The sequence below is a fragment of the Octopus bimaculoides genome, chromosome 13 (assembly GCF_001194135.2).
Source record: "Octopus bimaculoides isolate UCB-OBI-ISO-001 chromosome 13, ASM119413v2, whole genome shotgun sequence".
Classification (NCBI taxonomy): domain Eukaryota; kingdom Metazoa; phylum Mollusca; class Cephalopoda; order Octopoda; family Octopodidae; genus Octopus; species Octopus bimaculoides.
In genome coordinates, this window is record NC_068993.1 from 476196 (window position 1) to 487467 (window position 11272).

The 11272-nt window shown below is 33.2% G+C and overlaps 1 protein-coding gene across 4 annotated transcripts in view; it reads right to left on the reverse strand.

Moving 5' to 3' along the window:
• LOC106871435 (protein Hook homolog 3) overlaps window positions 1-11272 on the reverse strand; it is a 38871-nt gene that overhangs the window by 9225 nt on the left and 18374 nt on the right. For 3 of the 4 annotated variants that reach the window (XM_014917887.2, XM_052972286.1, XM_014917889.2), the window contains 10 exons: window positions 10457-10477; window positions 7284-7343; window positions 5885-5968; window positions 5290-5384; window positions 4182-4261; window positions 3785-3849; window positions 3454-3537; window positions 2400-2442; window positions 2120-2205; window positions 599-763 (listed from right to left, as the gene is read on the reverse strand). In XM_014917887.2, the coding sequence (XP_014773373.1) occupies window positions 599-763; window positions 2120-2205; window positions 2400-2442; window positions 3454-3537; window positions 3785-3849; window positions 4182-4261; window positions 5290-5384; window positions 5885-5968; window positions 7284-7343; window positions 10457-10477 (783 nt within the window). The remainder of the gene's footprint in view (window positions 1-598; window positions 764-2119; window positions 2206-2399; window positions 2443-3453; window positions 3538-3784; window positions 3850-4181; window positions 4262-5289; window positions 5385-5884; window positions 5969-7283; window positions 7344-10456; window positions 10478-11272) is intronic. The other variant, XM_014917888.2, reaches the window with a different exon arrangement.

Here is an 11272-nt window from a genome sequence, read left to right on the forward strand (position 1 = left end):
AGAGAGAGAGAGAGAGAGAGAGAGAGAGAGAGAGAGAGAGAGAAAGAGAGAGAGAGAGAGAGAGAGGCATGAGCAATCTTTTTCAAGAAGAGGGCCACATGAAAAACAGCTCATCATTAAGCGTCCTGCACTGCTCAAAGTCATTTTTTGGTTTGACCATTCAGAAAACCCCCCACACTGTAGTTTGTCTGGCAGCTCTAAGTGTTTGATCAATTTACTAAAAGTAGTAGTCAAATCCTCTCCCTCAAATCACATCTCACACATTGGATAATGTATTCCTAGATACCCTTACAAAGACAAGATAACCAAGGCTGAAAAGTCAATATTGATCACACAGAAACAGACTGGACAATGGAAACATGTCCAGACAGTCACATTAAACCCCATAGGATGGACTACTACATGTAGCGTATTCAATATGATCCTCTGCTAAATGAATACATGTCTTGACCAACAGACCCACGGGGGCAGAATTTGGTTGAATCGCATATAATACGAGCCAAAGACCACTGCTCTCTCACAGATGACATACAACAAGAATTTTTAATTGAGTTATCCACTCGTTATAATTGAGAAATAATAAGAAACATATAACTACCTCTTTTTCTTTTTGGAGATTAGTTAATTTATTTTTAGCCATTCGGTAATCCACTTCATTTTTATCAGCTCTCTGGGTTTGGTATGCAAGGTCATTCTCAAGTTTGGTTATCTGACTCACCATCAAATCCAGTTGAGACTTCTGCTGGGTGAACTTGCGCAATTCCTGCATTTAGCAGAATAAGTAGAATGAAAGAATAATTTTTATGAAACCACAGAGAGGAGAGAGAGAGAGAGAGAGAGGGAGAGTATGAACATTTTCTTGAAGAAACATTTTGTAAAAGTTGAAAATTTAAAAATTTAAAAGCTGAAATCATGAAATTCCGCTTTTAAAACCCAACCATTTCATACCAAATATTCATATCAGCGCCAATCGCCGATCAACCATTTCTGCTTGTTATTCCATTTACCATTCCAAATATCTAAACAATGTCTTTCTTTTGTCTCAGAGATAACCCAGTTCTTGTGAAGGTCTTCTTCCTGCTGGCCAGATTAACACCTTTACCTCTGGATGAGTCCCCAACAAGCATTTCTGCCCCACCAGGATGTATCTGTGTACATGTGTGTGTGTGCGTGTGTGTGTGTGTCTGCCCCCAATGGATTTGTTATATGTTTCATATTACATATAAAACAATATAAATTCCAAAATATGTAAAAAATCAACATTCCACAGTAACTTTAGCCATAACCTCGACATCAATGTCAGCCAATCAGAAAAGAGGACAAACAAATGTTAATCAGAGAGGTCACAGGTCATCATAGAACTGTCACTGTCATCCAATGAGAAAACTGCTCAGACAATTGTCATGTTTTACTGATGTAAACAAAACACAACCCAGTTACAAGTGTAGGACTATTTGAGGTTTGTTCTGTATTGCAGCTAAACCTCTGTAATACGTCCACAAAAGCTGTACAAGAAACCGAGGGTAACATGTCACAACAGCATGGTTTCACACTAAAGTCTGGCATATTTGGTGTGCCAGAAAATTGCTAAGTCTGTGTATCAGAGCAGTGCTGACTATGGTTGCTAAACAACAACCATAAAAATAATTATCAAATTCTTCACTGGAGATATGCTAAGGTTTGGCATCAATGAAGATATGCTAATGCTTTTCAGTAATAAAATGGTTTGGTTCTTAAGAATGAAACTTTTGGAATTTTGCCACCATATCATACCAGTAATTCCACATCAATCACACTGTAGTTTTTTACTGAAGAACCACACCAAACATCACATGAAATCTTTACAAATGTTGTTTCCTAGAACTTTCTTTAATTTACTAAACTTCGATTCTTTATTTTCCATATCAAATCTGCCATTTTCATTCATTTTCTTTAAGAAACAATCCACAAGTTTTACGCCATGACCTTCCCTCTCTATATGACAACATAAAGAAAGAGCTACACTTTTAAGTAAGACACACAATATTTTCCACTCTTCAATATCTCAGTCTTGCTGAGAGTTAATCTATTTAAACCTTCATTAACTATTAATTAATAATTATTTTTACAATATACCAACCGTTTCCATAGAAATTTTTTCTTCAATATGTTTGTTATTACTTTCGTGTAGTTCATTCACTTTATTTCTTAGTTCACCCATTTCCTCTGCAATAATAATAATAATAATAATAATAATAATAATAATAAATCCTAGCAAATATATTGAGGAATCAATAAAGTAAGGTGCCTACAGTTGAATTTGAACTGATGACAACATTAGATGAATTGATTGGAAGGAAACTAGAAAGAAATGTTGGTTGAGGAGAAACAGTTTATAAACAGGAAAAACCATATCTTACCAAGTTTTCTTTTATAGGACTGAATTAATGTTTCATTTCTTGCCTGAAATAATATTTTAAAGAGAAATCTAATTAGATATAATGTAGGTTAGAGAGAGAGAGAGAGAGATGTAAAAATAGAAGTGGGGCAATTTGAAGCTGTGTCACTGTCCACGTCCCAGCGGTGGTGGGGCAGGGACGAAAAGGTTTAACACAAGAACAACAAGTGAAATAAAATAAAATTAAAAAAAAAGAATTTAACAGGTTTTGTGTCTTAAGTAATTAAAATGGTTATTCCATGATGGAAGTACTTCTTCAGTTTTAACATATAATCTCAGGTCAAGTCACTGAGAAGACAACAGCACTGAAACACACACACACACACACAAAGCAACCGAAATGTGGTCTTTGAAAGTGAGAATCATTGAGGAAAAAGTAGGATTAAAAAAGACAAAAACTCGAGATTAAAAAATTCAGAATTAGATTTCAATTCTCAATTTAAGATTCTCTTAATTAATGAAATCTCCACTAAACGATGAGTATCACATTAATACTTCCCTTGTTCTTCTACAAAATGTACAATTTCCGGTTTTATTGACTAATAACCAAACAGCTTTCCATAAATCCCATCAGTTTCTCTCCTGTCTATCAAATGAGGCACAAACCCCTTCACACTCACTGATGGAACTCCTGCCCACCAAACCCACTCAGAAGACTTTGGTTGGCTTGAGGCTATAGTAAAAGACATTTGTCCAAAGTGCTGTGCAGTGGGACTGAACCTGAGACCATGTGATTAGGAAGCAAGCTTCTTAGTCAAGCAGTCACTCTAGAAACAACACCACTTCATCCTTTCATCCTACACAAATATCCACTTGGATTTGGTTTTTATTCCTATTTTCTTGAAGCAACAAGTTTCTGATAAATAATCAAATGTCAATATATGTTAATATATTTAATTGAAACATTTGTTTATTACACATATAATTACTGAGTAAAACAAAATACTAACTGAAAAGTAACAAAAGAAACCATAATGGAATAATTAGATTAATTAGAAAGAAAATCAAAGTCTTACTTGTTGTGAAGCTAAGTATCGAAGTTCATCAACTTCATCTTTTAATGATCTTGCTTCGTCTGCTTGTTGATTGAGTTCTATATTCTGGATAACGAGAACAAATGATCAGTAATTACTTAATTATAACAATGAAATTATCTTGAATTAAATAGTCATTAGGAAATATATATTACATGGTTTAATTCATTTTATTTAAGCAATTACTTTGATATTTTAAATGAAGTTGAAGAATGGTGGTCCCAGTAGTATTGGCAGGTAATTTTACAGAGATCATAGGAATCCAAAGTAGATAATTACACAAAAAGAATTCAATAAAAGATGGAAAAATAACCTTTTGTTGGAGGTCTCGAAACTCTTCAGTCATTATATCAAGGCGAGCAATGCAATTATCTCTGGCTGTTAACGAGAGAAAAAGAAGAGAAAATATTTTGGAAATTATAATTCAAGGCTGAAATAATATGAAATTTAAAAAGTCCTGGTCTGTTCTCAAAAATAATTGATAAATATCCCAGAAGTAACTAAGTATTTTAAAGTTGTTGCTGGGTACCTTTAGTAGTGAGTAACATTTTAGAAACTTCCTCATTAACTCAAATATATATGTATATACATACATATATATATATATATATGTATGTATATAGTCTTCTGTAATAAACTTTGGTGAGTGTGTGCATATTTATTTACTGAAGAAAGGAGGGAAAATATGGAGCTTATTGAGGAAATCTTACCAGATTCCAGTTTAAGAACTTCTTCTTGTAGACGTTCAGTTTGTCGCTGTAACTGTTGACAGCGCCGGCCAGCTGGAGTTCTGCAAATATTTAAAAGAAATCAGATTTTACACTCTATCATTAACACTTTTCTACAAAAAAAACCACAGAATGTGTTCTTGAATCAGTATTTGGAAGTTTAGTCTTTAAAATCCTTTTACTTCTGACATCATCATCATTCAGCAGTTAACTCCAACAATGAAGAACCCGCTACCAGAATAACTCTTTTAATTTTACTATTTCACATCCATTATTCAGGTTTGTTTACCTGTAACGGTTTATTGGTGGTGGGGAATTGCCTTCACAGTTGTGTAACTTCCCAACTTTATAAGCATTCCACCATGAAATAAACTGGAGCTAGAAGAGCTATGTGCCTTGCTCTGCACTACAACACAATGACTGTAGGAAATAGTTTTTAATTCAAGGTCAGCAGTGCAGTACCTTCACCAAACAGTCATTGTACATGTTTACTTTTGCATGTGAATGTCTATAACTAAATGGTATGCCTGTCTCTATATTTTGTATATATACATATTTGTGTGTTTATATTTGCTTTTATGTACACACACACACACACACACACATTTAAATATCACAGTTTGTAAATGGAAGCCATGGAAAACATTTGACAGATAATGAAGGGCATGTCCCTGAAAGATTGTGAAGCTTGAAACTTGAGTCATGGGAAAAAGAGGTCATCTTGAATTTTTTCTGTGGATTTATTTGGCAACAAGAAAAAAAAAAAGGTAGCATTCCCAAATCACCACAAGAAAGATTATTGTTGTGGTGCCTGTTGTGGTGTATAAAAAATAATGAAGGCTAATGGTCAATTGTGAGACAGTGTCATCCAATCTATGAACACTAAATGGACAGGAAATAAGGTTGACCAACTGCATGGAAGTCTCTGTTGTAGACTTGAGAGCAAAAGACATCTATTTTCTAAATTATGGAGAAGCTAAAAGAATAGGGAACTTTCTGGTTAATTGGCAGACAATAAAGAATTATTTAAAACCCTACTGAACATTGATTCAGTTAGAAATTTCCTTCTGGGATTAGAAATAAAGCTTACCCAGGATCATCAAGATTTTCTGCTTGGTTCAAACGTTCTGATAATCTGTCGACTTCAGAAGACAGTGTGATTTTCTCATCTTGCAAAGAAGTCATCTAACAAACAAAAAAAAATATGTCTATCAATGAATAATGACGACAACAACAACAACAACAACACTTCCTCTTTTGCTAAATTCAAATAAAGAATTTTCATCTGGCTGTTACATGAAAAATGACACCAGATAATAAAATCTGCTTCAAGTTAGAAAAACAAAATTGCAATCTTATGTAAAGTGATTTATAGATTTCATTTTAGCAGCTTAAGTGGTTAATGGTTTAAATGGTTAATTAGCTTTTTGTTTCTAAATAATATAACTAGTTAGACATTCTAAAAATTTACATTTAACTTACATTTTTCAAGTTTACAACAAATTTTATATCAATTATCCAGATTTTAAAAACAAATTTACAAAATGATTCCTCAAGAGTTTATGAAATGTTAAACCAATGTTCTTGGTTTGACTATTAAAGAAACGTGGCTGATATTTCTTAATGCTTAGAGATGTGTGTGTGTGTGTGTGTGTGTGTGTGTGACAAACATTAATCCAACTAACTTGTTCGTCCAAGAAGTGGCAACGTTTCGTTAATTCTTCGTTGGCTTCTTTGACATTTCGCAGTTCATCAAGTGTACGTCTTAGCTGAAGAAATAAAAGGTTAATGAGTAGGAAATAATTAGTAATTTAATAACAATAATTATATATCAAATGGACAATAAAACAAGTAATTATTTTATGGTTAATACAACAACAACGTGATTATTCATTATATCATTAAAACTAAATTATAAAGATTAAAAATAGCCAAATAAAATTTATTAAATGCTAGATAATGTTATTGTCAAGCAGAACAACTTGTTCAATATTATTTAATCAATAAAACTGACAAAGGGAAACTTCTGGGATAGTTTCATAACACTATCTCATATTCTAGCGAAATATTTGCAAGGAAAAACTCAAACATATTTATATTTTTTCTCAATTTTATGATAGAAATATTTTCTATCAACCTCAACAACATCATTATGATGGTTATTACTGTTGCAGGATATCACCTATGGTTCTCAGAATTATCTCAGTTCAAAAAGGCTCACATGTACACACACACACACACACATCTGCACAGGGCTGGATGCCCGTCATATCCCTGACTTCACAGCATGGGCCAACAGCACTAAAAAGGTTGACTATGGCTGGGTTAAAGACTCCACTCTATCCTGAATCAATTCTATTTTTCAGCGATAAATGGGTGATGTTCCTCGACAAATATCTGGAATTTCCCATCAGTTTCCCTTCCTCCCAGTATTTTAAATTAGGAATTACAACTAATACAACAGCAACCCAGATACCTTTAAGCTACGCCTAAATTTATAAATACTACCTGTCTCTTTTCTCCTCCACAATCCACCAAAGCAAAGCTCAGAGTAGATACATTTGAAAAGTTGAGCAGTGCTTACTCACAAAATACACAAACTTCTTTTCCAAAAGTTTGTGACATTCAGTTTTCTAAAAAATGTTAATAACGTTTAAGAAACTCTTCCTTTAAATATTGTGACTGTATCAAGCATTTTTCGCAAAACCCCTGATATATATATATATATATACAGAGAGGGAGAGAGAATGATTTTCTTGCAGAAGTATCTACACATTAATTTCTACCATACTTCATAATCACTCTCTGCAGTCCATCTATTTGAGTAGAAATGCTAGAAGCAGTAAATTCCAGGGAAAGTAGAGAAGGTTTGCAATGGCAAATACATGTACGAACACATATTTACTTCACATTTCCAGATAAGTCCTAAAAGTGGAATAAGTGTGTCATGAAGAAGACAAGACGTCTGCTGTGTTGACGACTCAACTGAGCCGTCTCACTTTGAGGATCTGTGCTGCTAGCACTCGTAGTAGGTGACACTTGAGCCAACTTACAAGAATCCAGAATAAATTCAAAAAGACAAACCTGATCATCTGCACGTCCAAGTTGGTAAGATCCATCAACATTGTCTTCAGGATCAAAATTCTAAAAATGATACAGTTTCATATTCATTATAATCAAATTTCCAAAAGGGTGGTGGTGGTGGTGGTGGTGGTGGTGTGTGTGTGTGTGTGTGTGTGTGTGTGTGTGTGTGTGTGTGTGTGTGTGTGTGTGTGTGTGTGTGTGTGTGTATAGAATTTATTTAGAAACAAAGAAAAACAGCATTTGCAACAACTACGACAACAACAATAATGATAATAATAATATTAATAAATATTATTCAAACTTGAAAATGTATAGAAAGGGTTCCAATGAAACCAAATTTCTAGAAATGAAATATTGGTGATGCCAGGCTGAATTTACTGATGAACTGATGAATTTATTCTTGGTTAAATTCCAAAATAGAATTGAGTGGAATTGCTAAACTAAATCTTCCAGGTTTACAGAACAGAATATTGACATTTGAGAAGAGTTTTAACTGTTTTGGCACAAGCATATCTGGAACTGATGCTTCCATGAGATAAAAATCTGATTTAAAATGCCCACAAAATGAAACGTTTTATAATGTTAGGTAAAGACTTTTTGTTAAATCTCAAATATCAACTTGATACGCACACAAATATATATACATAAATGTATATATGTATTATTAACTACTACGACATTTTCACAAGGTAGAATACTCCTGGAAAAAGCTGTTATTCTGCAAGTGAATACTGAAGATGTTTCTCTTTTTTCTTGATTCTTTAACTACAAACATTTCACGAAGGAAAAGAAGAAAATTCACATTTCATGTTCCCTAACTGTAATTAATTTAATCATTAATTTTAATGGAATGTCTAATCAATAAGTTACAGTTTATATTCATGCTGACAATTTCTGAAAAGAATGAAATATTGCTATGCATGACTGCCACCAACTAGGAACTGTAAGGACTTTGTAATAAGTAAAGACAAAAATTGAATATGTGAATTCTAATCTCACTTCATGTTGTGAAGGGATGATTATCTCCCTTTTATTAATTGCTATCACTAGAGGGAACCACATGTATATATGTATTAATAAATGGAATTTTCCTTTTTTTTCTTGAGGCTCCAGATTCTTGATGACTTTGAAAATGGATTAAAACAGAATTGGTATATTTTGTTAGGAAAGGGCTACATCTGGCAATGTTATGTCTGCCAACATAAATGTGTATTTAAATGTATTTCCATCAAAATTGAACAAACAATTGTTTTTTGATAGATTCTTTGGAAATAATGACATTAACTGACATCTCAAGATCATTTCTAAAAAATGGTGTGTTGGCAGATATTATGATTACAATGCAAATAAATACCAAACAAAAGGATTAGAGACAGTGGTACATACATGTGTATGGACATATGAGTGTGTGTATATATTTATGTCGATATGCACACACACACACACACATTTATACTGGGAGTAGGTTAATTAATAAAATAGTAGCAGAAAACAAAAAACACCAACATACATGTGGACATTCAACATACATGTAAATATTCAAATACAGGTATCATTCTTTGTAAAAAGAGGTAAAGCGTGAATTAGAAAAAAAAAGAAAAAGTCATGTTCCTGAACATGCAGGCTTCTAGATTTACCATTTACCAAAAGAACTTTGAAGTTTAAAGAAAATTCTTTTTTTAACTTTGTAAAGAAATATTTTACATTTTGTAGCAGAGACAGAGACAAAAAAAAAAACAACAAACAAACCCAAAAACACTTGTTCCTTCTGCAGGAATAAGTTACCATCTTTGGACTGTTGAACAATTTCAGAACCAGAAAATAAACTACCCACATTTTACAGAGCCTTTGACCAGAAACCCATCATTAAATGCTGCCGACCTTCACCTATTTCCAAGCAAAGTAATATTTCCCCAAAGCCACAGGTTTTCTATACAGAAGCCTTCATTTTCCATCTACTTAATCCACTCACAAGGCTTTGGTTTGCTCAGTGCTACAGAGTAGAAGACATCTGCTCAAGGTGCTACACAGTTGGACAAACCAGAAAAAAAAAAAAGATACAAACACAAATACACCCACGCACCCACCCTAAAAGTCAGAAGATATGAGAGGTGAATATACATTTATTTAACTGCATGATGTTTTGCAACCTTCTTCATGTAGAACTAATTTCAGTATGGAAGAAATTATGCGTACGTGCTTGTATGCAAGCTCAGTATTATACAATAAAATTGTATATTCCCAAATCCATGCAAATAAAGAAAGCAAGGTCATCAGGGTTACACCAAGGTCTCAACCCTTGCATTGATTTGCAAATGTACAATTCTATTGCATAATGCTAAGCATGCATCTTAATGCAAACATAAAAGCATAATTTCTTCCACACTGGAATTAATACTGCATGAAGAAAGTTGCAAAGCAGTCGTAATCCCAAGGATGTCAAATGGTTAAATAAATATATTCATCTCTCGTGCTGCCTGACTTTTTATGAATTATATACTCCTCATGAAACAATTTCATCAATCGGATCTTCTGGATTTCAGCTGCAGGGACACTCTGCATTACACTTCCCTGTATTGGATTACTATGTGGCCTGATAGCCGAGTCCATTAGAGGAGCTTTCTGTTATATCGACACGATTCTCAGAATTCATTTCTTATACTTATGCATATATGTGTGAGGAAGAGTGTGTGTAAATCATTTTAGCTTGCATGAAGTGCAAATACATCATGCAAGCTAAAATGATTTACACACACTCTTTAAAAAAAAATGAGAATAAAGCAATGGTTGATTGCAAACATTCATGCAATTTTAGAGGCAAAAATTATAAACTTTCAGCAACATCTTCAAGCAAAAGTATTTAGTTTCCAGAATCAAACACTTCTGCTGGAACTGAATAGCAGGAAAAAAAGTGTTCAAGAACTGCAATATAAAATAAAAAGTAAAAAAAAAAAAAGGCGGGGGGAATGACCCACAAAATATTGGTTACAAATAGAAAAAAAGCTAACAAAAATGATGAACATGAAGTAACAAAATTGGAAACAAAAAGACAAAACAAAAACCACCAGTTGAGCAAAAATTAAGTAAAAATGAGCAAAAATTGAAATAAAATTGGATAAAAAATAAAAAATTGAAATAAAATTGGATACAAATTGAAAAAGAAGTTGAAGAACCTGAGAGTAATACTTGGAAAGCTGTGAAAGGGAAAAAAAATGATTCTCTGATGATTCTAGAGAGTTTGTCAAAGTTATTACATATCAAAAAGGAGAAGGGGTTAGACATGAAGGCATGCTGGGTTTCAACAACTGGGGAGACACATAAGAAGAATTCAGTGAATTAGAAATGAATTTTCAGTGAGATGAGTTTAATATTTGAAATGGGAAAAAGAAAAAAAAATATTGAGGAATGGGGAATAATAAAAATACTAATGGTGTTTTAATTCTAATCCAATTGTTGATTATATCAACGAGAAGTGCCAGACAGTTTGGATTGGTTGTGACTACCTGGAGAAAATAGAAAGACTCTTCTATGAAGAACATTAATAGATTGTTCTGTCAATGATTTTTTGTAAACAACTTGCAGATGCAAGTGCTACCAGTTAAAAGCTCTGCAAGTTTATGGAGTCATCAGGAGAGAATGCACTCAACAGGATCATTGCACACTGACTACCAATCACTGAAATGAGTCCCTGCTTGCTAGATCAACTGGTTATTAAGTTTTGCTCAATATTCTTCTAACCATTGCTCAACATCACTTTCTAACCAAATCCAGTGGCTTGCCTTCTCCACTGTAGTTTAGAGAAAATTGTCAATGAAGAATCAAAATTAATCCGTATTTAAAAGGAAGTCTTTAAGAAAAATTGCTCATTGGAGGAAATAATAGAATGGTTATTTCAGTATTTGGAAAAGAAAAAAGAAAAAAAAAAGGTTCAATTAACAGTAGAAAGCAGAGGTGAAAATATTTTAAGGACTTCTTAGTGATGCAATGTA